Genomic DNA, 26,912 nt, shown 5'->3' on the forward strand with positions numbered 1-26,912 from the left:
TCCTGTTGGAACAGCAAGTTCCCTTGCCGGTCTAGGAATGGTAGAACGATGGGTTCGATGACGGTTTGGATGTACCGTGCACTATTCAGTGTCCCCTCGACGATCACCAGTGGTGTACGGCCAGTGTAGGAGATCGCTCCCCACACCATGATGCCGGGTGTTGGCCCTGTGTGCCTCGGTCGTATGCAGTCCTGATTGTGGCGCTCACCTGCACGGCGCCAAACACGCATACGACCATCATTGGCACCAAGGCAGAAGCGACTTTCATCGCTGAAGACGACACGTCTCCATTCGTCCCTCCATTCACGCCTGTCGCGACACCACTGGAGGCGGGCTGCACGATGTTGGGGCGTGAGCGGAAGACGGCCTAACGGTGTGCGGGACCGTAGCCCAGCTTCATGGAGACGGTTGCGAATTGTCCTCGCCGATACCCCAGGAGCAACAGTGTCCCTAATTTGCTGGGAAGTGGCGGTGCGGTCCCCTACGGCACTGCGTAGGATCCTACGGTCTTGGCGTGCATCCGTGCGTCGCTGCAGTCCGGTCCCAGGTCGACGGACACGTGCACCTTCCGCCGACCACTGGCGACAACATCGATGTACTGTGGAGACCTCACGCCCCACGTGTTGAGCAATTCGGCGGTACGTCCACCCGGCCTCCCGCATGCCCACTATACGCCCTCGCTCAAAGTCCGTCAACTGCACATACGGTTCACGTCCACGCTGTCGCGGCATGCTACCAGTGTTAAAGACTGCGATGGAGCTCCGTATGCCACGGCAAACTGGCTGACACTGACGGCTGCGGCGCACACATGCTGCGCAGCTAGCGCCATTCGACGGCCAACACCGCGGTTCCTGGTGTGTCCGCTGTGCCGTGCGTGTGATCATTGCTTGTACAGCCCTCTCGCAGTGTCCGGAGCAAGTATGGTGGGTCTGACACACCGGTGTCAATGTGTTCTTTTTTCCATTTCCAGGAGTGTATTTATGAGTGCTGTACAGCATAGAACAGCACATTTTGTTCTTAATTTGGTATCTAACATATCATTGCAAATATAATAATGGTAATTAACTAAATGCATGACCTATAAATTGTGTGTTCCACTGAATAAAATATGGTGTAGTAAACTTTGCAAACAATGGAACATCCGCTCCCCTTTAATTTTCTATAATTAATGAAAATAAGCTTCTGTTGCAACTCAAAAGAAGAATATGGGCACCCAAATAAAAATTAACCTACAATAAGGTGGTTTATGACACATAATATGTGAAGTTCATCTGCATAAAGGCAATTTAAGATGAAACTACCTGGCAGATTAAAACAGTGCTACGAACCGAGATTCTAACTCAGAAGCTTTACCTTTCACGGATAAGTGTTCTACCAACTGAGCTATTCATGCACGACCCAGCAACATGACTTTACTTCCGCCAGTACCTCATCTCCTACCTTCCAATGTTCCACTGTGAATATACCAGATGAGGTACTGACAAGTAAAGCTGAGATGACAGGTCGTGCGTCGTGCTTGGGCAGCTCAGTCAGTAGAGTACTTGGCCACAAAAGACAAAGGTCCCAAGTTCGAATTTCAGTTCACAGTTTTAATCTGCCAGGAAGTTTCGTATCGGTGCACATGCTGCTGCAGAGCGAGAAACTCATTCTGGCAGAGGAATGATGTCACGCCAAATAAAACAAATTTAATTATAGGAAGAAAGTGTGGAGGACAAACCGAAACATTACTTTCAGTGTAAATTTGTAATGAGCGAAAGACTAGAGCAAATACTGTAAGAAATAAACCAAGATAAATTTTAAAATAAGGCAATTACAAAATATTCATGCAACACACAAATTACAGAGTTAACAGTTATAGTGCACTGAAAATTAGCTGAGACTTTTGATAGTTGAGTACTGAGTGAATGGAGGGAAGCGTAGTTGCCAGGGTGTGCTGAGTGTGCGAGCTGGCAACGACAATGACACGTCTACTTGGCACAGAAGCTATCAGGCTTGCTTATCTATGTGAACTGCAAGGCACACAATCCGACTGATCTGCAGTCTGTTTAAAAAAACTGATTCTCACACAGCTTATAGCTTCATTCGCCAGCTTCATCATGAGCTATTATTTCATTAATGGTCATAGTTATTGTGGTATTTCGAGATTATGTAAACTAAGCAAGGACGTCTTAAAGTTTGCAGTGAAAACTATGGGTCGTTATGAATTTGTCTGTGTTACATCAATTTTCTGTATACGAAATGTAGATGACATATTGCATTGTTCTTTAAACTTTGAAGAACATAACTATCTGTTTCCAATCTCGAGGAAACAATACTTCATAACAATGATTCATAAATATTTTGTACCTAAAATTGTTTGAGAGATTAAAAACAGACTTAGCAAAAGATAGCACGCAAAGAGGTGAGTATTTTGCAATATGATGAACATGCAAAACTTTCATATCCACTGCAATATTCAAGAATTACAGAACTTCTCAATTAAATTATGTAATTTTTAAGGGCCATCGAAACAAGAATTGCTGTGGAGTTTGCAACAATGTAAGTAAAGAAGCTAAACATCTATTTTTACTCTAAGAATGAACTTTTTCAACAATTCTTGTCCTCATTTGCTAGTTTAACAACAACACTTCATGATTCTGTCACAATTTCAAATATTAGAATGTCAGTGATATTAACATTTGTAAACTCTGCTATGTTTTGGCAAACTAAGCAGATTTTTAACATGGCAACAAAAGAAGTTACGTATTACTCAACACTCTTCACAGTCCTTTATGAATTCCTGTCTTCCCAGCTTCCTTCTTGGTATGGCTAACTGCTCATAGCCAGTCCTGTGGTGTAACATTTGAAATGGCTTCTTCCAAATGTTACACCACATTTGGAAGAAGCCATTTCAAAATCACTGAGCGTAAACTACTACTTGTCTTTTTGCCACACTACTTTTCACCTGGGCCCATATATTCCCAACCGGAGCATCAGCCAGTTCACCAAGTAGTATGGAGTTTTGGGCCAGTAAAGCACTACAAGTTTCTTTAACTCTGCCTCATACACGCTAGGTTCAACTTTGTCCAATGGAACATTTCTTTGCACCCAGAGCAAAATATCTGCTTTTCTCTATTGCACTGTTGGAGCTTTACCCATCACAACAAAGTGGTATGGTGCATCGTCATCTGGAAGAGTATTTTGCAGTAGAACATTATCTTCACAGCTAGGGAACATGTCCTTGGATGACCACTTTCCCTGTACCTCTTTTGTTCAGACATGCTACTCTATTACTAGTAATCCCAACACAAAACACTTGTTCACGATACCTGATGACTGCAGAACACTTCAACATCAAAAAGAACCATTTTACAAGATCCGACCGACACATAAATCTACTGCACAAAACCACAAGGTATTATTTATCCACAGCACGGCAATAAGGGCACTTTACCAACCAAATCACTGGCGGCACAGTACGAAAAACCAACCCACTGTTGGTGTTACCTATAAAGATAAAGAGGGGAAGGGATTGTGGGGAGGGTGGAGGGGAGGAGGGGAGAAGGGGGAGGAGGGAGAGCAGGGAGGGAGAGCAGGGAGGGAGCGAGGGAGGAGGAGGAGGAGGAGGAGGAGGAGAAAAAGATGATGATTCAAGATTATAACTTACAGAAATAAGGATGCTCCATAGCTTCTCGTGCTGTTAGCCGTTCATAATGATCATATCGTAGCAGTTTGTCTAAAAAGTCCAAAGCTTCTGGAGACACCAAATGCTGGTTTTCACTGTGCACAAATCTTTCCCATCTCTTCCGAGAATGCCTGTCAGGAAAGTCAGTTAAGAGTTACTATCAAATAAAATCTACACTTTCACATTCTATGAAGAATAAACCATTCACATACCTGCCTAAGATATCGTGAAACCTAGGATCCAGTTCTATGTGATATTTTTCTAAATACTCAGACAGTTCTTCAGTTCCAAGAACTTTAGCAATTCGTACAAGTTGATCATAATTATCATGACCATGAAAAAAAGGTTCCTTTCTGAATATCATACTTGCTAGCATGCAGCCCAAAGACCACATATCCAATGAATAGTCATACATCTACAATGAAAAATCACTTGTGAATACACGCACACATATACACATACACATTATACAAAAACTGACATTTATGTAATCTATGCAGAATATACCTGATAATCTACTAGTAACTCCGGGCCTTTGAAGTATCGTGAAGCCACCCTGACATTGTACTCTTGTCCTGGATGATAAAATTCTGCCAGTCCCCAGTCAATCAAGCGTAGTTTACGATTTTCGTGATCAATCATAACATTATGAGGCTTTACATCGCGGTGCATGATGCCCATACTGTGGCAGTAATCCAGAGCCTAAAATGAAATTGTGCAACTGTCAAGATAAGCACAATAGAGTATATAATACAAACCTGCAGTCACACAAATTTTAAAATACAGGACAGTAGTTATAACTCTGCAATCTAAGACTTAATTACATGATTATAAATAAATAATAATTCCAATCCCAAAGAAAGCAGGTGTCGACAGATGTGAAAATTACCGAACTATCAGTTTAATAAGTCACAGTTGCAAAATACTAACGCGAATTCTTTACAGACGAATGGAAAAACTGGTAGAAGCGAACCTCGGGGAAGATCAGTTTGGATTCCGTAGAAATAATGGAACACTGAGGCAATACTGACCCTATGACTTATCTTAGAAGAAAGCTTAAGGAAAGGCAAACCTATGTTTCTAGCATTTGTAGACTTAGAGAAAGCTTTTGACAATGTTGATTGGAATACTCTCTTTCCAATTCTAAAGGTGGCAGGGGTAAAATACAGGTAGCGAAAGACTATTTACAATTTGTACAGAAACCAGATGGCAGTTATAAGAGTCGAGGAGCATGAAAGGGAAGCAGTGGTTGGGAAAGGAGTGAGACAGGGTTGTAGCCTGTCCCCGATGTTATTCAATCTGTATATTGAGCAAGCAGTAAAGGAAACAAAAGAAAAATTCGGAGTAGGTATTAAAATTCATGGAGAAGAAGTAAAAACTTTTAGGTTTGCCGATGACATTGTAATTCTGTCAGAGACAGCAAAGGACTTGGAAGAGCAGTTGAACGGAATGGACAGTGTCTTGAAAGGAGGATATAAGATGAACATCAACAAAAGCAAAACGAGGATAATGGAATGTAGTCAAATTAAATCGGGTGATGCTGAGGGGATTAGATTAGGAAATGAGACACTTAAAGTAGTAAAGGAGTTTTGCTATTTAGGGAGCAAAATAACTGATGATAGTCGAAGTAGAGAGGATATAAAATGCAGAGTGGCAATGGCAAGGAAATCGTTTCTGAAGAAGAGAAATTTGTTAACATCGAGTATAGATTTAAGTGTCAGGAAGTCGTTTCTGAAAGTATTTGTATGGAGTGTAGCCATGTATGGAAGTGAAACATGGACAATAACCAGTTTGGACAAGAAGAGAATAGAAGCTTTTGAAATGTGGTGCTACAGAAGAATGCTGAAGATAAGGTGGGTAGATCACGTAACTAATGAGGTGGTATTGAATAGGATTGGGGAGAAGAGAAGTTTGTGTCACAACTTGACTAGAAGAAGGGATCGGTTGGTAGGACATGTTTTGAGGCATCAAGGGATCACAAATTTAGCATTGGAGGGCAGCGTGGAGGGTAAAAATCGTAGAGGGAGACCAAGAGATCAATACACTAAGCAGATTCAGAAGGATTTAGGTTGCAGTAGGTACTGGGAGATGAAGAAGCTTGCACAGGATAGAGTAGCATGGATAGCTGCATCAAACCAGTCTCAGGACTGAAGACCACAACAACAACAACAACAACATAAATATGATTAAGAAAGAAATATGTTTACATTACTTTCCACAAACTACAATTTTATAGCAAGTTTACAGTCTCTCTTATTGAACTAAACTATCATCTATCAGAAAGCCATATGTAATGAAAGAAAGTGGGTGACAGTCAGAGAGGAACAGAGAAGAGGCAGAATTAATGATATATTTAAGCAAACTTCACAGAATTTTAAAAATCAATTTTAACTTTAAGCCCACTGACCATACATACCACCACTCATCCAGTACATTTACCAGTTTTTCTGATTAATTACAACTGTCACAAATTACACAACTCTTCTCTGGAAATTATAATTGCTGCTGCCCTCCTGATCATTTACGCATTCTACAGCCCTCAATGATACTAAGAACAGACCAGGTAAGAATATTTATGCAAAGAATACAATAAACAGAAATTTGAATTTTTGCAATAAATTGTCCAAATCCCTAAAGTCTCAACACCTTTTCCAGCTCTAATCCCCTTCTATTACTATTCTGTAGAGCAGCACTCACCAACTAAGCTGTTTATAAGAGAATGCACTTATCTTAGAGTGAAATTGAGGAAGTGTCATAACAGAGAAAAAGTCACTGATGCAAAAAGGTACTGTTCAAAGATGTGCCTCACCACCAGAGCCAACAAAGCACATTAGAAGCAGACTGCAGAAAATTGAGAAAATAATAATACTAACAATAACAATAATAATAATAATAATAATAACAATTTCCTGGATCAAAACTAAGTGTGAAATGAGTGACAAACACAGGTTAAGGAACTGAAAAGTTTCTGGAACTGTTTCAGAGAATGCCTGTTAATCTAATACCTGAGTCTTAGCTGTAATGACTTAAACTGAAGTGAAATGTAGACAGAAAATATTGTAAATTGACAGAAAGAAATCTACTCACCGAGCAGCAGCAGGGGAGGGTAAAAAAAGACTGGAGAGGTTTAGGGAAAGGGGTTGTTGTTGTTGTTGTGGTCTTCAGTCCTGAGACTGGTTTGATGCAGCTCTCCATGCTACTCTATCCTGTGCAAGCTTCTTCATCTCCCAGTACCTACTGCAACCTACATCCTTCTGAATCTGCTTAGTGTATTCATCTCTTGGTCTCCCCCTACAATTTTTACCCTCCACACTGCCCTCCAATACTAAATTGGTGATCCCTTGATGCCTCAAAACATGTCCTACCAACCGATCCCTTCTTCTGGTCAAGTTGTGCCACAAACTCCTCCCCAATCCTATTCAGTACCTCCTCATTAGTTATGTGATCTACCCATCTAATCTTCAGCATTCTTCTGTAGCACCACATTTCAAAAGCTTCTATTCTCTTCTTGTCCAAACTATTTACCGTCCATGTTTCACTTCCATACATGGCTACACTCCATACAAATACTTCCAGAAATGACTTCCTGACACTTAAATCTATACTCGATGTTAACAAAATTCTCTTCTTCAGAAACGCTTTCTTTGCCATTGCCAGTCTACATTTTATATCCTCTCTACTTCGACCATCATCAGTTATTTTGCTCCCCAAATAGCAAAACTCCTTTACTACTTTAAGTGTCTCATTTCCTAATCTAATACCCTCAACTTCACCCGACTTAATTCGACTACATTCCATTATCCTAGTTTTGCTTTTGTTGATGTTCATCTTATATCCTCCCTTAGAGACACCATACATTCCGTTCAACTGCTCTTCGAAGTCCTTTGCTGTCTCTGACAGAATTACAATGTCATCGGTGAACCTCAAAGTTTTTATTTCTTCTCCATGGATTTTAATACCTACTCCGAATTTTTCTTTTGCTTCCTTTACTGCTTGCTCAATATACAGATTGAATAACATCGGGGAGAGGCTACAACCCTGTCTCACTCCTTTCCAAACCACTGCTTCCCTTTCATGCCCCTCAACTCTTATAACTGCCATCTGGTTTCTGTACAAATTGTAAATAGCCTTTCGCTCCCTGTATTTTACCCCTGCCACCTTTAGAATTTGAAAGAGAGTATTCCAGTCAACATTGTCAAAAGCTTTCTCTAAGTCTACAAATGCTAGAAACATAGGTTTGCCCTTCCTGAATCTAGCTTCTAAGATAAGTCGTAAGGTCAGTATTGCCTCACGTGTTCCAGTATTTCTACGGATCCAAACTGATCTTCCCCTAGGTCGGCTTCTTCTAGTTTTTCCATTCATCTGTAAAGAATTCGTGTTAGTATTTTGCAGCTGTGGCTCATTAAACTGATGGTTCGGTAATTCTCACTTCTGTCAACACCTGCTTTCTTTGGTATTGGAATTATTATATTCTTCTTGAAGTCTGAGGGTATTTCGCCTGTTTCATACATCTTGCTCACCAGATGGTAGAGTTTTGTCAGTACTGGCTCTCCCAAGGCCGTCAGTAGTTCCAATGGAATGTTGTCTACTCCGGGGGCCTTGTTTCGACTCAGGTCTTTAAGTGCTCTGTCAAACTCTTCACGCAGTATCTTATCTCCCATTTCATCTTCATCTACATCCTCTTCCATTTCCATAATATTGTCCTCAAGTACATCGCCCTTGTATAGACCCTCTATATACTCCTTCCACCTTTCTGCTTTCCCTTCCTTGCTTAGAACTGGGTTTCCATCTGAGCTCTTGATATTCATACAAGTCATCTCTTATCTCCAAAGGTCTCTTTAATTTTCCTGTAGGCAGTATCTATTTTACCCCTAGTGATATGCGCCTCTACATCCTTACATTTGTCCTCTAGCCATCCCTGCTTAGCCATTTTGCACTTCCTGTCGACCTCATTTTTGAGACGTTTGTATTCCTTTTTGCCTGCTTCATTTACTGCATTTTTATATTTTCTCCTTTCATCAATTACATTCAATATTTCTTCTGTTACCCAAGGATTTCTACTAGCCCTCGTCTTTTTACCTACTTGATCCTCTGCTGCCTTCACTACTTCATCCCTCAAAGCTACCCATTCTTCTTCTACTGTATTTCTTTCCCCCATTCCTGTCAATTGTTCCCTTATGCTCTCCCTGAAACTCTGTACAACCTCTGGTTCTTTCAGTTTATCCAGGTCCCATCTCCTTAAATTCCCACCTTTTTGCAGTTTCTTCAGTTTTAATCTACAGGTCATAACCAATAGATTGTGGTCAAGAGTCCACATCTGCCCCTGGAAATGTCTTACAATTTAAAACCTGGTTCCTAAATCTCTGTCTTACCATTATATAATCTATCTGATACCTTTTAGTATCTCCAGGGTTCTTCCATGTATACAACCTTCTATCATGGTTCTTAAACCAAGTGTTAGCTATGATTAAGTTGTGCTCTGTGCAAAATTCTACCAGGCGGCTTCCTCTTTCATTTCGTAGCCCCAATCCATATTCACCTACTACGTTTCCTTCTCTCCCTTTTCCTACACTCGAATTCCAGTCACCCATGACTATTAAATTTTCGTCTCCCTTCACTATCTGAATAATTTCTTTTATTTCATCATACATTTCTTCAATTTCTTCATCTGCAGAGCTAGTTGGCATATAAACTTTTACTACTGTAGTAGGTGTGGGCTTCGTATCTATCTTGGCCACAAGCTGTTTGTAGTAGCTTACCCGCGTTCCTATTTTCCTATTCATTATTAAACCTACTCCTGCATTACCCCTATTTGATTTTGTGTTTATAACCCTGTAGTCACCTGACCAGAAGTCTTGTTCCTCCTGCCACCGAACTTCACTAATTCCCACTATATCCAACTTTAACCTATCCATTTCCCGTTTCAAATTTTCTAACCTACCTGCCCGATTAAGGGATCTGACATTCCACACTTCGATCCGTAAAACGCCAGTTTTCTTTCTCCTGATAACTACATCCTCTTGATTAGTCCCCACCTGGAGATCCGAATGGGGGACTATTTTACCTCCGGAATATTTTACCCAAGAGGACGCCATCATCATTTAATCATACAGTAAAGCTGCATGCACTCGGGAAAAATTACGGCCGTAGTTTCCCCTTGCTTTCAGCCGTTCGCAGTACCAGCACAGCAAGGCCGTTTTGGTTATTGTTACAAGGCCAGATCAGTCAATCATCCAGACTGTTGCCCTTGCAACTACTGAAAAGGCTGCTGCCCCTCTTCAGGAAAGGGGAAAGGGGTATACTTTAGAAAAGTGACCCAGAATCATGGGTCAGGAGAAACTTACTGAACAGGATGAGAAGCGAAGTCTCCCCCGATCCGGGATTGTGGTAACTTTTCTAAACTGTACCCCTTTCCCTAAACCTCTGTAGTCCTTTTCCTTCACCCCTCTTCCTTCCTCTTCAACTCTTCCATCAGATGAAGGAGCCACTGGCTCCAAAAGCTTGTAGAAGTGTTAAATCCGCGTGTGTGTGTGTGTGTGTGTGTGTGTGTGTGTGTGTGGGGGGGGGGGGGGGGGGGGGGGGGGGGGGGGGTGCACCCTGCCACAGCTTGTTGAGTAGTTTTTTTTTATCTGTCCATTCACATTATTAATAATTATTTCTGTTAAATAAATACATAGATTCATTCAAATCTTTTTGATTTTACATCAAAGACCACAAATTCTTCCAAGATATAACATATTGTATTGTATATGAGAATAAAGTTTGACACTGATCTGAAGTTCCTATCACCAAATCCAAATACCTGTTAACATACATCAACTTCTAAATGTATGACAAAAAGAAAAAAAGTGAAATGGAGCTGACATGTTTACAAACTTGCTGTTGAGGAACAAGTTACACTGGCCATTTTTTATCTCATTATGACAATTCTACCACCAAGGCAAGGACGAGATTGAGATCAGACTTATTCACAACATGAATCCTACCGCCACTGAATAATGATCTCTTACAGAACTCAAATCTGCACAAGTATTGCTCTGGTAAATTAATACACAGAGGAGGGGTACTTCACAAGAAAAATGAAATGTATGCACTTCTCTGAAAGACTACGTAGTACTAATGGGAGTGTTGCAAGATAAAAGAGGAGTGCTGATGCTGAGTACTTGCCACAATGTCGACGAGTGTGAGAGAATATGCTGTGGCTATGTAACAAGTCCAAAATCAACTGCTGTCCCAACATGCACGAAAGTAAAAAGCAGGTAGGTATCATCACATTGACAGTTATGGTTTTGTAACAAGAAACACTAAAGTGTTGGAAAGGCCTTTACAAATGTCTGCTTGTGTCTGTATGTGTGGATGGATATGTGTGTGTGTGTGCGCGCGCGCGAGTGTATACCCGTCCTTTTTTCCCCCTAAGGTAAGTCTTTCCGCTCCCGGGATTGGAATGACTCCTTACCCTCTCCCTTAAAACCCACATCCTTTCGTCTTTCCCTCTCCTTCCCTCTTTCCTGACGAAGCAACCGTTGGTTGCGAAAGCTAGAATTTTGTGTGTATGTTTGTGTGTCCATCAACCTGCCAGCGCTTTTGTTTGGTAAGTCACACCATCTTTGTATAATAGAGGGAAACATTCCACGTAGGAAAAAATATATATCTAAAAACAAAGATAATGTGACTTACCAAATGAAAGTGCTGGCAGGTTGACAGACACACAAACAAACACACAAAATTCAAGCTTTCGCAACAAACTGTTGCCTCATCAGGAAAGAGGGGAAGGAGAGGGAAAGACGAAAGGATGTGGATTTTAAGGGAGAGGGTAAGGAGTAATTCCAATCCCGGGAGCGGAACGACTTACCTTAGGGGGAAAAAAGGGACGGGTATACACTCTCGCCGCGCGCGCGCTATGCGCGCGCAGCGCGCGCGCGCGCTGCGCTCAGCGCGCGCACACACACACACACACACACACACACACACACACACACACACACACAGATATATATATATATATATATATATATATATATATATATATATACAGACCAAGCAGACATATTTAAAGACAAAGAGTTTGGGCAGAGATGTCAGTCGAGGCGGAAGTGAAGAGGCAAAGATGATGTTGAATGACAGGTGAGGTATGAGTGGCGGTAACTTGAAATTAGCGGAGATTGAGGCCTGGTGGGTAACGGGAAGAGAGGGGGATTCTGGGTTCAAGGGGATGAGGAAGTGGCTCTGGTTATTTGCTTCCCCACAGAAGAACCACAAAAGTGCCCCACTCGTGACAGGATACTTTCCGGGACTGGATCAGACTCTGAATGTGGCTCTCCACCACGGATACGACTTCCTCAAATCCTGCCCTGAAATGAGATCCATCCTTCATGAAATCCTCCCCACTCCACCAAGAGCGTCTTTCCGCCGTCCACCTAACCTTCGTAACCTCTTAGTTCATCCCTATGAAATCCCCAAACCACCTTCCCTACCCTCTGGCTCCTATCCTTGTAACCGCCCCCCTGGTGTAAAACCTGTCCCATGCACCCTCCCACCATCACCTACTCCAGTCCTGTAACCCGGAAGGTGTACACGATCAAGGCAGAGCCAAATGTGAAAGCACCCACGTGATTTACCAATTGACCTGCCTACACTGTGATGCATTCTATGTGGGAATGACCAACAACAAACTGTCCATTCGCATGAATGGACACAGGCAGACAGTGTTTGTTGGTAATGAGGATCACCCTGTGGCTAAACATGCCTTGGTGCACGGCCAGCACATCTTGGCACAGTGTTACACCGTCCGGGTTATCTGGATACTTCCCACCAACACCAACCCATCCGAACTCCGGAGATGGGAACTTGCTCTTCAATATATCCTCTCTTCCCGTTACCCACCCAGGCCTCAATCTCCGCTAATTTCAAGTTGCCGCCACTCATACCTCACCTGTCATTCAACATAATCTGTGCCTCTTCACTTCCACCTCGACTGACATCTCTGTCCAAACTCTTTGTCTTTAAATATGTCTGCTTGCTCTGTATGTGTGTGGATGGATATGTGTGTGTGTGTGCGCGCGCGCGAGTGTATACCTGTCCTTTTTCCCCCTAAGGTAAGTCTTTCCGCTCCCGGGATTGGAATGACTCCTTACCCTCTCCCTTAAAACCCACATCCTTTCGTCTTTCCCTCTCCTTCCCTCTTTCCTGATGAGGCAACAGTTTGTTGCGAAAGCTTGAATTTTGTGTGTGTGTTTGTGTATCTATCGACCTGCCAGCACTTTCGTTCGGTAAGTCACATCAACTTTGTTTTTAGATATATTTTTCCCACATGGAATGTTTCCCTCAGAGAGAGAGAGAGAGAGAGAGAGAGAGAGAGAGAGAGAGAGAGAGAGAGAGAGAGAAGTATTCATATCCCCAGGTAATACCAATGAAATAAGTTGTTGGTAAAGTTCACAGCAATGTACACAGAAGACGTACGAATGTATTATCTACGGACAGCGACGAAAGGTTAACAAAACGATGTAACAGTAGTTGTCTTCCTTAACAAAACAAAATATTTTACATGCACCCAACAGAAAACACCAGACAGGCATAAAAAATTTAGATCTAATGAGGGTTTTGAAATGTGTCACTTTACAAAAACATAAATAAGAAAATAAATAGTTTATAAAGAACCTTAAGCAAAATTTTTTTTACTAAAAATATACAACTCATAAAAGCAAGACACAGCCAGCAATGTACGGTGGCTACCACTGTTAGCAAAGCAAGAAGACCACAAACAGTGATTCCGTGAAAAATCTATTCACACTAACATCCATTAGGTATTCCATGTATCAAAATAGTTAGCATGAAACTATATAGCATTATCTGTTAGTAAAAGAATGGGAATCTATTTCAAGGAGTTACCACAGTTTACCCTCGGCACAGGTGTCTTGTTATCCATACATGCTGTCTCACATAATACATATAAGAGAACCAGTTGTCATGAAAGCTCAGTGCTAATTGAGCCAGTTGAGGAACAAATTTTCACTGGACTGTCCACAACACAAACAATGCGCTTAAAATTCCATATCATACAATAAACAGCAAGAGGAAAGTTAAGAGGCCATCAAATGTAATCTGATTAAATACAATGTCCGTTCAAAAAAATTACGGACCACTCAATTTCGAGCCAATGGTGCATGGAGTGAGATGAGGTTGGCATACTTGAACATGCCTATGTTTAATGTGTAACTGCTGTATGTCAGTTATTCTTCAGTGCTGCATTGAGTAGAAAGTTGTGTCGCCCTGTTTGTGAACTTCGAGATGATGGAATGAGAGGAGCAATGTGTTTGCATTTTAAATTTTGCATGGACCTCAAGAAAACATTTACAGAGACACGCCAAATAATGCGGAAGCCTATAGACTCTGTTATGAATGGTTCACACAGTTTAAAAATGACTGGACAGAAGTCAATGACGACCCTCATTCAGGAAGCCCTTTGACATCTAAAAATGACACTCGTGTCCAGGAATGTCAATGAAATTGTGCGAGCCAATTGAAGACTGACTGTCCGATGATTGAAGAAGAATATAAAATTTACGCTGGATCATGTCATGAAATTCTGACACAGCATCTTGGAATGCATCATGTTGCCAGCAAGTTAGTCTCACATCAAAAGTCAAGACCAGAAAGATCTTTGCCTCGTAATCTGTGAAGAGCTTTTGTATTGCACAAATGAGAATGAGATGATGCTAAAGAGAATCTTAACTGGTAATGAGGTATGGGTGTACGGTTAAGATGTTGAGACCAACGTTCAATCTTCACAATGGGTCAGGAAAGGTTCTCCAAGAAAAAAAAAAAAAAAAAAGCTCGTCACATCAGGACAGGTCAAAAGTCAAAGCCATGCTAATAAGCTTTCTTTGACTTAGAAGAATTAGTTCATCACGAAATCATGCTACAGGTACAAACTGTTAATCTATGGTACTACTGGGACCTGTTGCGACCTCTGCGAGAAAATTTGAGAAGGAAACTGCCTGAAATGGGGCGATAAAATTCCTGGCTCTTGCATCACGATAATGCATGCGCACATTAATCTCATTGGTGCATGACCATTGCACAAAAAACAAAATCACTGTGCTGCCTCGTGCCTCTAGACCTGGCCCCTGCGGACTTTTTTTATGTCTAAGGTTAGAAATCCTGTTTAAAGGATGAAGATTTGCAATAATACACAAGATAAAAGAATTCTCAGACAGCACTTCGTACTTCATGCGATCCAACACAAAGTATATGAAGACTGTTTCCAGAAGAGGAAACGGCGTTGGGAGCAGTGTATCCATTGTGGAGGAGAGTCATTCGAAGGCGACCACGCACAATAAGTGAAAGGTAAGCGCAGAAAAATTTTGTGGGCAAAGTTTCGGCATTTTTTAAACAGACCTCATATGTACTTCATGGAGTGCAATAGCAGCATACTACGCAATAGACAGATTCAAGAACATATGAAAACAAATTATGTTGTTGTTGATGTTTTGTTTTGCTGGGGATGCAACTGCACAGTCACTGGCAACCAATAAATTATGTTGATTTCTCATATTCTCAAAAAATAGTCAAAAGACAAGTTCTCAGAAGAGTTTAATCTATATCAATCACAGTGATACTGGCACAGCTTGCCATTTCAATTTCTGTATTGATGACCAGCTCTTATGTAGTAGTTTTCATGGTTGTTAGAACAGATTCATAAACTCACAAAGAAAGAGCCTAAATTATACAAACAAGTGGCAATAATACATTGTTCAGACAATAATTGTTCAGCTGTACATAACCCTCTAAGTGCACTACACCTGGGTACGACTGGCACAAGGAAGTCAACTGGGACATAGTTGAAATTATCATAAAATTAATTTGCAATGATTTATGGAAACTGCAAAAATACAGAGGCTCTTTTCACAATGACAGTTCAATGCAACATAATATGCTCTCAATCCCCTCTCCCCACAACGAGTATTAACCTGAACATCTACTGCATCTTGGATCATTGTCCATTGTGTGGTGGCATCGGCAGGGCAACACATGGCATTCTGTATAGAACTGTTCCTGGATTGCTAAGTCTAGGCCTCTGAAGATTGTGTGTGTCGACATAATTTTGCTATCAGTAAATTTGTGTGTTGGCTGAGTGATTAGTTAGTATATTTTTATGGTTTTTTATTGCAGATGTATGGTAGGCATGTTTATTTGCATAATTATGTTTGATAAATCTAAATTGGTATTAATGCAGTTTTTATTGAAATTTTGGGTCGCGTTAAGCCATGGAGTTTGTTTTACCTACATTGGTAAGGTTAGGTTTTCGATATTAGTTGTATCGGCAAATTCTAGTATTGTAATACTGTGGACTTAAGTTTTAGCTATACAGGTCAGGTGAAGTGTTAATACTGTATTTTTTGAGTGGTTTTGTAGACTGATCTATATAGGTCTAGTGAAACTTCCAATACCAGTTATTTCAACTTTTTCATTGTGTTTTGTTGATTGCTTGATTTACGGGTTGGTACTTGGTTTGATGTGTGTTCATTATTAGGGCTCTCTATTTAGCCTGTACCACCCTAATTCTCACAATTGTCTCTTTAGCTTCACAGTGTTTCTGCAATATAATATTCCTCATATTATTTGTGTCTGTTCAGGTCTAATAAGTGACGCCATGGTCATGTATTGTATAAGCATGAAATGGGGTGTCTGCCATCCTGATGAATCATTGGTCAAAGCTGACAGTTGGTACCGCAACGTTTAGTTTTACCTAGATTTTAGAGAATGCACTTTAATACAGACAACCTAACTGCTGAATTACATCTACATACATACTCCACAAGTCAGTACGGTGAGTGGCAGAGGGTACACTTTACCACTACTAGCCATGTCCTTTCCCATTCCATTCAAACAGAATGAGGGAAAAACGACTATCTATATGCCTCGGTACGAGCCTTAATTTCTCTTATCTTCCTGGTTCTTACATGAAATGTACATTGGTTACAGTAGACTCATTCTTCAGCCAGCTCCAAGAAACAGGTTACTCACATTTCATCAATTGTGTTACTCAAAAATTACATCACCTTCCCTCCGTGGATTCCCATTTGGGTTCCTGAAGCACCTCCATAATACTTGTTCAAATCTACAGGTAACAAACCCAGCAGCACACTTCTGAATTGCTTTGATGTCTTCCTTCAATCTGACATGGTGTGGACCACAAACACTCTAGCAGTACTAAAGAATGGGTTGCACTAGTGTCCTATATGCTATCTCCCTTAAAGGTGAACCACACTTTCCCAAAATTTTCCCAATAAACAGAAGTTGACCTTCACCTTTCCTACTACAATCCTATATGGTCAGTCCACTTCATATCGCCCTGGAACATTACACCTAGGTATTTGATAAATTTAACTGTGCCAAGGAGCACACTACTAATGCTGTATTCAATCATTCAGGGCTTGCTTTTCCTACTGCTGTGCACTAAATTACATTTTTCTACATTTAGAGCTAGCTGCCATTATTCACACCAACTAGAAATTTAGTCTAACAAGGAGAGGTCCTAGAGGTGGGGAGCGAAACTATCTTTATGGTGATGTAGACTAAGAGACCAAGTATCACACTATTCACCCATTTACCATGGTGGACCCTAATTTACAACTGAAAAGAGGGGAGAAAAACAGAATTTGACATGATACTCAATAGCGGTAAAAAAAAGCATTAGGTTAGAGAGTGGTAGCGTGGTGTAATGGGTACAGTGAGGCCTTCATGTGCAGGTCGTGGGTTCAAAACTTGTTGGGCACTTTACATTTTTCATTTTCAAATCATTATTGAAATGTCTTTGATAATTTTTTTAAATCAATTATTTAGATTAAATGTAATTTTTTATTTCTATCCCTATCACATCATTTTAATCATATGATTTTTATTACTAGTTTCTTTTTTATCTTTATATCATCCTCTTTCCACTCGGAATGTTTGTGAATGACTAACTATATTGATCTCCTGTAATATTAAGGTATTTGAAATGCCGCTCTACTGGTTAAAAAACAAAAGACAAAATAATCTACATTGATTGTGCAATCGTGTCAAGAACTATTTTTCCATTATAAGATGTGCATTTTTTTATGTTAATTATGATACAGACACTTAAAACATAGCCTAAATTCCTACTGCACTTTGGACAAAATAACACAGATAAAGATTTAAATGAAAGAAGGGATTATATGCAACACGAAATTCAAGCAAAATGAGAAATGGACATCATGAATGCAATAACATGGGTGGAAAAATATGATGACAAAACAAAAGAAATAAAACTGAAACACACAAAATTGACTAATATCACCATGAAGATTTACACACTACTAATGCTGTATTCAATCATTCAGGGCTTGCTTTTCCTACTGCTGTGCACTAAATTACATTTTTCTACATTTAGAGCTAGCTGCCATTATTCACACCAACTAGAAATTTAGTCTAACAAGGAGAGGTCCTAGAGGTGGGGAGCGAAACTATCTTTATGGTGATGTAGACTAAGAGACCAAGTATCACACTATTCACCCATTTACCATGGTGGACCCTAATTTACAACTGAAAAGAGGGGAGAAAAACAGAATTTGACATGATACTCAATAGCGGTAAAAAAAAGCATTAGGTTAGAGAGTGGTAGCGTGGTGTAATGGGTACAGTGAGGCCTTCATGTGCAGGTCGTGGGTTCAAAACTTGTTGGGCACTTTACATTTTTCATTTTCAAATCATTATTGAAATGTCTTTGATAATTTTTTTAAATCAATTATTTAGATTAAATGTAATTTTTTATTTCTATCCCTATCACATCATTTTAATCATATGATTTTTATTACTAGTTTCTTTTTTATCTTTATATCATCCTCTTTCCACTCGGAATGTTTGTGAATGACTAACTATATTGATCTCCTGTAATATTAAGGTATTTGAAATGCCGCTCTACTGGTTAAAAAACAAAAGACAAAATAATCTACATTGATTGTGCAATCGTGTCAAGAACTATTTTTCCATTATAAGATGTGCATTTTTTTATGTTAATTATGATACAGACACTTAAAACATAGCCTAAATTCCTACTGCACTTTGGACAAAATAACACAGATAAAGATTTAAATGAAAGAAGGGATTATACGCAACACGAAATTCAAGCAAAATGAGAAATGGACATCATGAATGCAATAACATGGGTGGAAAAATATGATGACAAAACAAAAGAAATAAAACTGAAACACACAAAATTGACTAATATCACCATGAAGATTTACACGCGAAAGAAAAATAACAACAAATAAAGAAGCTAATATAATGATTAAAATTATGTGACAAAAGAATAGAAATAAAAAAAAATGAACTGAAACCAGTTAATTGAATAAAAATAATGATCAAGTCATTTCAATAATAATTTAAAAATAAAAATTGAAGTATCTGTCTACATTCAAACCTACAGCCTTTTGCACCAGAAAGACTTACCCTATGCGTTGCACTACACAACCAGTTAATATGATACCACTTTTTTAAATGCTATTGATCATGATGCAAAATTTTGAATTTTTGTCTCATCAATTACTCGCAAATGAAAGCCCACTAAAGTGAATGGCTGCAGGGTGACACATCTAATGTCTTAACCTACAATACTGATGGGTGACAAAAATCGATCCCACTGCTTGTATTGTCATCCTGTTATCATCCTAAAGTTGCTCAACAATGACACCTTTCCATTAACACACCATCAACAGCAAATAGCCACAAATTGCTACTCACCATGTCCGTCATTCATACAGAAAATAACAGCAGTCCTATCACACTTAAGTGGTGCACTCTTGTATCTCTGACAAACACTCACTGTCTAAGCACCAAACCAGGTTTTGTTAGTTAAGAATGCGCATGAGCCACTGACATCTGGGTACCTGTTCCATATGCTCATACTTTCGTTAAAAATCTGCAATGGGGCTGTGTGTCCAACGCTTTTCGAAAATCTAGAAATATGGAATCTGCCCACTGCCCTTCATCCATGGTTTGCAGGATACAATGTGAGAAAAGAGACCTCAGTTTCACATTATTGTTTTCCAAATCCATGCTGATTAATGGCCAGTCTGAATATGTTCAAGATTTTCACAGAAAATCAATATTAAGGATATTTGTCAGTAATTTTGCAGGTCTGTTCTTTTACCCTTCTCATATACAAGAATCATCTGCGCTTTTTTTCCAGTCGCTTGGAACTTTGCGCAGAGTGGGTGAGATTCACAATAAATGCAAGCTAACTAAGGGGCCAATGCTATAAAGTACTCTTAGTAATACTGACATGCCATTCCATCCAGACGTGTGGCATGTGTCTGGTTCTCCTACATGAACAATTTCTTAAATGTAAAATTTAAAACTTCAGTTTTTGTTTTGCTACCATCTGCTACCACACCAGACTGGCGAACAAGTGACTGGATAGAGACCTTAGAACCAATAAGCAATATTAGATTGGACCAGAATTTTCTTGGGTTATAGACAGGATCTGCTACTAAGGCATGGAGGTATTTCAGGCATTGATCTTTTTACAGCTGCATTAACGTCTGCTAACTTGTTGCTACTGTCACTTGCACACTCTTTTGAATAAAGGCTGCAACAACCTTTGCTTCCTCAGCATTTTACCAACATTGTTGTTAAACCATGGTGGATCTTTTCAGTCTAATCCACTTACTCGGCAAATACAATTTACAATCTGTTTAAACATTGTCCGTAATTGCTCTATGTCCACCATAGTGGAACCAAATGTTGTCTAAGTGAGGTCTAACAACTGCTTATCTGCTCTTTCTAGCAGATACACTCTTCTAGCTTTCTTGACTGCTTCATTAGCTTTAGTAACCTTAGTCACTGGGATGACATCATCGTCACTAATCCTATCTGCATTGACGCTGTCAATAAGGCTATGCTTGTTTGTAGCTATCAGGTCTAAAGTATTCCAGTTGCATGTGGGCTATCTAACTAGCTGCTCAAGATAGCTTTCAGAAAACATGTTCAAAAGTATTTCACAAAACTGTGTCTATATGCCTGGCAATGAATCAATTGACGTCCCCGTCAGTACTCGGTAGGTTCAAGTCACTTCCAACCAACAGTGCATTTTCTGGGTATTCCTGATCCAGTCAATACACTGTAGGTTAACGTCACCTCCAAACAATAAGGCACTGGCTGGGTATTCCTGAGCTACTGACCGCAGACTTTCAAAGAATGATTAAACTGCCACAGCAGAATTGGATGGTTGGTAAAAACATACAACAATTTTATTTCAGCTAGACCTGTTATACGTTAGCAGGTAACTTCCCTCCCACATTCAAATTCAACCTCAATAGACAAAAACATTGTCAACTGCAATGTACACTACCCCTCCTTGGCTTCTAATCTGTCTTTTCAATATATGTCCTATGAATCACTAAATATCATTTAGCTTCCTACTTAAGGTTTCACCCAGCTCTTGGTCCTGAGAATGATTTGGTTGCAAGAAATTTCATGGAGTGTAGTAAATTCAAAATTTTGTTATGAACACTTCAACAATTTACCAAGCAAATTTTGACAGTCGAAGTATCATTACTCCGAATATGGTTTGGTTTCAACATGCACTCCACACGTGCTCTGCCACCCCAAGAAGCTGCTTCCTTTGAGTAGTGCACTCCTCATCTATTGAGGGATGTCCTAAATTCCTCATATAACAATGCAGAACCAGATATCTGCAATCAGGATCATAACTGAGTTCACAGAGCTTTTGGCCGAGACCCACCAACTGCTCCAAACCGAAGGCCCCAATGAACTCTGAGAACAGTTCCGCAAACTGCAAGCTCTGCTTGCACCCAGCGCACGAGGCCAGCAGCCTTTGCCACTTGCACCAGCAGCCTGTACAAGCTGGGGTTGGCACCAGAACCGAAGTAACATGCACTGTCGGTGTCAACATGAGCCACAGCTTCAGACAACTGCACCCTGCATGCTCAACAGCCGCAGACAAAGGCCTCCACATCTCTGATAAAGAGTGCCCCCTCCCCTGCCAGACATGAGTGCACATTGATTTTCTTTATGGCCCTGGATGATATTTCCCTAAGGAGGCACCATAACACACCTGACATTGGAGCTCCCACTATTAGCAAACCTCAGCCCCCATGTGCCTGCTGGAATCCTGCTGAAGGAATGGCCATCTTCACTCACAGACCAAACAGGCGAGGCCAGATGACCAGCCTTCACATTCGCCCTCCATCTGTAGCAACACAAATGCATTAGCATCCGCCATTCATTCTGCTGCGAGGGCAGATCTAGCATATCAGGGACACTAGGAGGCACTTCGGCAGTAGAACCACGGGCAAAACAAGCAACACATCCTTAGGCAGTCGCCTGAAGACAACAGATAAAGCCAAAACCAAAAGCACATTCAGCTGTTCACATTCACCTCTTGCGTCTGCACACAACAGGCATACATCCTACCCATCCTAGTAACAGTGGCTTGAGAATTGACTATAAAAGCAGATAAAAACCCGGAAATACAACTTGCTACCCTCCTGCCATTATCACCAATGGTGGCTGACACCTTAATGAGCTGTGTAGCCAGCCATTCAGAAGGAATATCAACTGTGCTACAGACTGCCTGATTCTACACTTTACTACAACTTCAAAAATTCATGATTACACCTCAAACAGAAAAACACGCAAAAAATTTAAAAAATATACTAAGAACACATAGTAAGATCTAAATACGTAACTTGCCACTTTGCAGGTATGTACTCTCAAGTCTGACTTGCGAATGTACCCCAACAAAAATTGGCTGACAATCATTTGTCACATTGAAGCAACAACTACAATCAAATCTATGTAGAAAACTTTCAGAACAAAGTATAGAGGAAAAAAATTGCTAATTGAAGCAAGTAAACAGAAGCAACATGTTTAAAAAATTGTGTTTACCAAATGTTGGTTCAACTTGTGAAAGGAATGGGAGAAACTTACCAAAGGAACATTTGTGTTGCCTTTTCTCAATATTTTGCATGTCTTGTCACTTAGTAGGTGACAGCTCTTTTCTCACACTTAACATATTTAAATTTTCTTTATATGCTCCAATTACGCCTTTTGAATGTAAAATAATTGGCTCATGGTGTGCGGGATGACTACAGTGCTACACAGTTGCATATACCTATAGTGTAATATAAAACATGAACCTGCATTTCATTATATTTCACTAAAAAGAATACATGTCAAATGCACAAAACATAACAGCCATTGATTTTTTTTTCTTTTTGTTTTGTTTTGGGGCACAAAACCAACTAAGGTCATGAGTGCCCAAAAAAACCACTGAAACGTATAATTATGTCAATGCGGAGAGCTCAAAATATTGAATGTGAATTAATGCACGCAAGTTGTGTGTATGTAAGCCAAGGGAGGGAATGGGTGTGGGAGGAAAGAACAAGATACTAGTTGAATATTTTTCTCATTGTTTATGTTTGCAATTTTGTATCAATGCAGCGTGTGGACAAAGAGCTGCTATTCCACTTTCACAAAGAGCACAATTAAAAATGATTGCATCTCAGTATTCAAACAGTAATGCATAACCAAAATATATTTGTAGGCTCTACACACCCACACTTACTTGAAAATTTACTCTAGGTGCCATTTTCAAGACATTTCTTTCTTAATTTTTAACAAGAGTGGAACTTCATAACAATGAGAAAATTAGGGGAGGAGCTCATGCAATAATGTCAAAAGTAACTGCTCCTGTAACTAGTCCATGTTTTACTATTCAATCCTCCTGTTAACCAGGGAAAATGAGAACTACTCTAATTGTTCCATTTAAATACCTAAACGGTGGACAAGTGCTTATAGACTTTGGCAATTTATTTAATAACACTTCAACAGCAATCAATTTAGTGAACAAATTAACCAGCTTCCTTGATTATAGGTGGGTTCTCACGAAAATTTGCCTTCCTACTTCAGACAAACGTGTGGTTCCTGAAGAGGGGCAGCAGCCTTTTCAGTAGTTGCAAGGGCAACAGTCTGGATGATTGACTGATCTGGCCTTGTAACAATAACCAAAACGGCCTTGCTGTGCTGGTACTGCGAACGGCTGAAAGCAAGGGGGAAATTACGGCCATAATTTTTCCTGAGGGCATGCAGCTTTACTGTATGATTAAATGATGATGGCGTCCTCTTGGGTAAAATATTCCGGAGGTAAAATAGTCCCCCATTCGGATCTCCGGGCGGGGACTACTCAAGAGGATATAGTTATCAGGAGAAAGAAAACTGGCGTTCTACGGATTGGAGCGTGGAATGTCAGGTCCCTTAATCGGGCAGGTAGGTTAGAAAATTTGAAAAGGGAAATGGATAGGTTAAAGTTAGATATAGTGGGAATTAGTGAAGTTCGGTGGCAGGAGGAACAAGACTTCTGGTCAGGTGACTACAGGGTTATAAACACAAAGTCAAATAGGGGTAATGCAGGAGTAGGTTTAATAATGAATAGGAAAATAGGAACGCAGGTAAGCTACTACAAACAGCTTAGTGAACGCATTATTGTGGCCAAGATAGATACGAAGCCCACACCTACTACAGTAGTACAAGTTTATATGCCAACTAGCTCTGCAGATGAAGAAGAAATTGAAGAAATGTATGATGAAATAAAGGAAATTATTCAGATAGTGAAGGGAGACGAAAATTTAATAGTCATGGGTGACTGGAATTCGAGTGTAGGAAAAGGGAGAGAAGGAAACTTAGTAGGTGAATAGGGATTGGGGCTACGAAATGAAAGAGGAAGCCACCTGGTAGAATTTTGCACAGAGCACAACTTAATCATAGCTAACACTTGGTTTAAGAACCATGATAGAAGGTTGTATACATGGAAGAACCCTGGAGATACTAAAAGGTATCAGATAGATTATATAGTGGTAAGACAGAGATTTAGGAACCAGGTTTTAAATTGTAAGACATTTCCAGGGGCAGATGTGGATTCTGACCACAATCTATTGGTTATGACTTTTAGATTAAAACTGAAGAAACTGCAAAAAGGTGGGAATTTAAGGAGATGGGACCTGGATAAACTGAAAGAACCAGAGGTTGTACAGAGTTTCAGGGAGAGCATAAGGGAACAATTGACAGGAATGGGGGAAAGAAATACAGTAGAAGAAGAATGGGTAGCTTTGAGGGATGAAGTAGTGAAGGCAGCAGAGGATCAAGTAGGTAAAAAGACGAGGGCTAGTAGAAATCCTTGGGTAACAGAAGAAATATTGAATGTAATTGATGAAAGGAGAAAATATAAAAATGCAGTAAATGAAGCAGGCAAAAAGGAATACAAACGTCTCAAAAATGAGGTCGACAGGAAGTGCAAAATGGCTAAGCAGGGATGGCTAGAGGACAAATGTAAGGATGTAGAGGCTTATCTCACTAGGGGTAAAATAGATACTGCCTACAGGAAAATTAAAGAGACCTTTGGAGATAAGAGATGACTTGTATGAATATCAAGAGCTCAGATGGAAACCCAGTTCTAAGCAAGGAAGGGAAAGCAGAAAGGTGGAAGGAGTATATAGAGGGTCTATACAAGGGCGATGTACTTGAGGACAATATTATGGAAATGGAAGAGGATGTAGATGAAGATGAAATGGGAGATACGATACTGCGTGAAGAGTTTGACAGAGCACTGAAAGACCTGAGTCGAAACAAGGCCCCCGGAGTAGACAACATTCCATTGGAACTACTGACGGCCTTGGGAGAGCCAGTCCTGACAAAACTCTACCATCTGGTGAGCAAGATGTATGAAAGAGGCGAAATACCCTCAGACTTCAAGAAGAATATAATAATTCCAATCCCAAAGAAAGCAGGTGTTGACAGATGTGAAAATTACCGAACCATCAGTTTAATAAGTCACAGCTGCACAATACTAACACGAATTCTTTACAGACGAATGGAAAAACTAATAGAAGCCAACCTCGGGGAAGATCAGTTTGGATTCCGTAGAAACACTGGAACACGTGAGGCAATACTGACCCTACGACTTATCTTAGAAGAAAGATTAAGGAAAGGCAAACCTACATATCTAGCATTTGTAGACTTAGAGAAAGCTTTTGACAATGTTGACTGGAATACTCTCTTTCAAATTCTAAAGGTGGCAGGGGTAAAATACAGGGAGCGAAAGGCTATTTACAATTTGTACAGAAACCAGATGGCAGTTATAAGAGTTGAGGGGCATGAAAGGGAAGCAGTGGTTTGGAAAGGAGTGAGACAGGGTTGTAGCCTCTCCCCGATGTTATTCAATCTGTATATTGAGCAAGCAGTAAAGGAAACAAAAGAAAAATTCGGAGTAGGTATTAAAATCCATGGAGAAGAAATAAAAACTTTGAGGTTCGCCGATGACATTGTAATTCTGTCAGAGACAGCAAAGGACTTGGAAGAGCAGTTGAATGGAATGGACAGTGTCTTCAAAGGAGGATATAAGATGAACATCAACAAAAGCAAAACGAGGATAATGGAATGTAGTCGAATTAAGTCGGGTGATGCTGATGGAATTAGATTAGGAAATGAGACACTTAAAGTAGTAAATGAGTTTTGCTATTTGGGGAGCAAAATAACTGATGATGGTCGAAGTAGAGAGGATATAAAATGTAGACTGGCAATGGCAAGGAAATCGTTTCTGAAGAAGAGAAATTTGTTAACATCGAGTATAGATTTAAGTGTCAGGAAGTCGTTTCTGAAAGTATTTGTATGGAGTGTAGCCATGTATGGAAGTGAAACATGGACGGTAAATAGTTTGGACAAGAAGAGAATAGAAGCTTTCGAAATGTGGTGCTACAGAAGAATGCTGAAGATTAGATGGGTAGATCACATAACTAATGAGGAGGTACTAAATAGGATTGGGGAGGAGTTTGTGACACAACTTGACCAGAAGAAGGGATCGGTTGGTAGGACATGTTTTGAGGCATCAAGGGATCACCAATTTAGTATTGGAGGGCAGTGTGGAGGGTAAAAATTGTAGGGGGAGACCAAGAGATGAATACACTAAGCAGATTCAGAAGGATGTAGGTTGCAGTAGGTACTGGGAGATGAAGAAGCTTGCACAGGATATAGTAGCATGGAGAGCTGCATCAAACCAGTCTCAGGACTGAAGACCACAACAACACCAACAACAACAACAAGAACAACAACTTCTAGATACAAACATAGCATATTCCAATGATCTCACACACACACACACCAGTATTTGCTCTGCAATATAAAATGAAGTGAATAAGAATATGAAGAA

The 26,912-nt window shown here is 40.2% G+C and overlaps 1 protein-coding gene across 4 annotated transcripts in view; it reads right to left on the bottom strand.

Annotated features, from left to right (window-relative positions):
- Positions 1–26,912, bottom strand: part of LOC126262396 (casein kinase II subunit alpha) — a 72,550-nt gene that overhangs the window by 41,006 nt on the left and 4,632 nt on the right. For all 4 annotated transcript variants that reach the window (XM_049959009.1, XM_049959007.1, XM_049959010.1 and 1 more), the window contains exons 5-7: positions 4,172–4,366; positions 3,877–4,079; positions 3,647–3,795 (exon numbers count right to left, since the gene is read on the bottom strand). In XM_049959009.1, coding sequence (XP_049814966.1) covers positions 3,647–3,795; positions 3,877–4,079; positions 4,172–4,366 — 547 coding nt within the window. The remainder of the gene's footprint in view (positions 1–3,646; positions 3,796–3,876; positions 4,080–4,171; positions 4,367–26,912) is intronic.

This window comes from Schistocerca nitens, chromosome 6 (assembly GCF_023898315.1).
Source record: "Schistocerca nitens isolate TAMUIC-IGC-003100 chromosome 6, iqSchNite1.1, whole genome shotgun sequence".
NCBI classification, from domain to species: Eukaryota; Metazoa; Arthropoda; class Insecta; order Orthoptera; family Acrididae; genus Schistocerca; species Schistocerca nitens.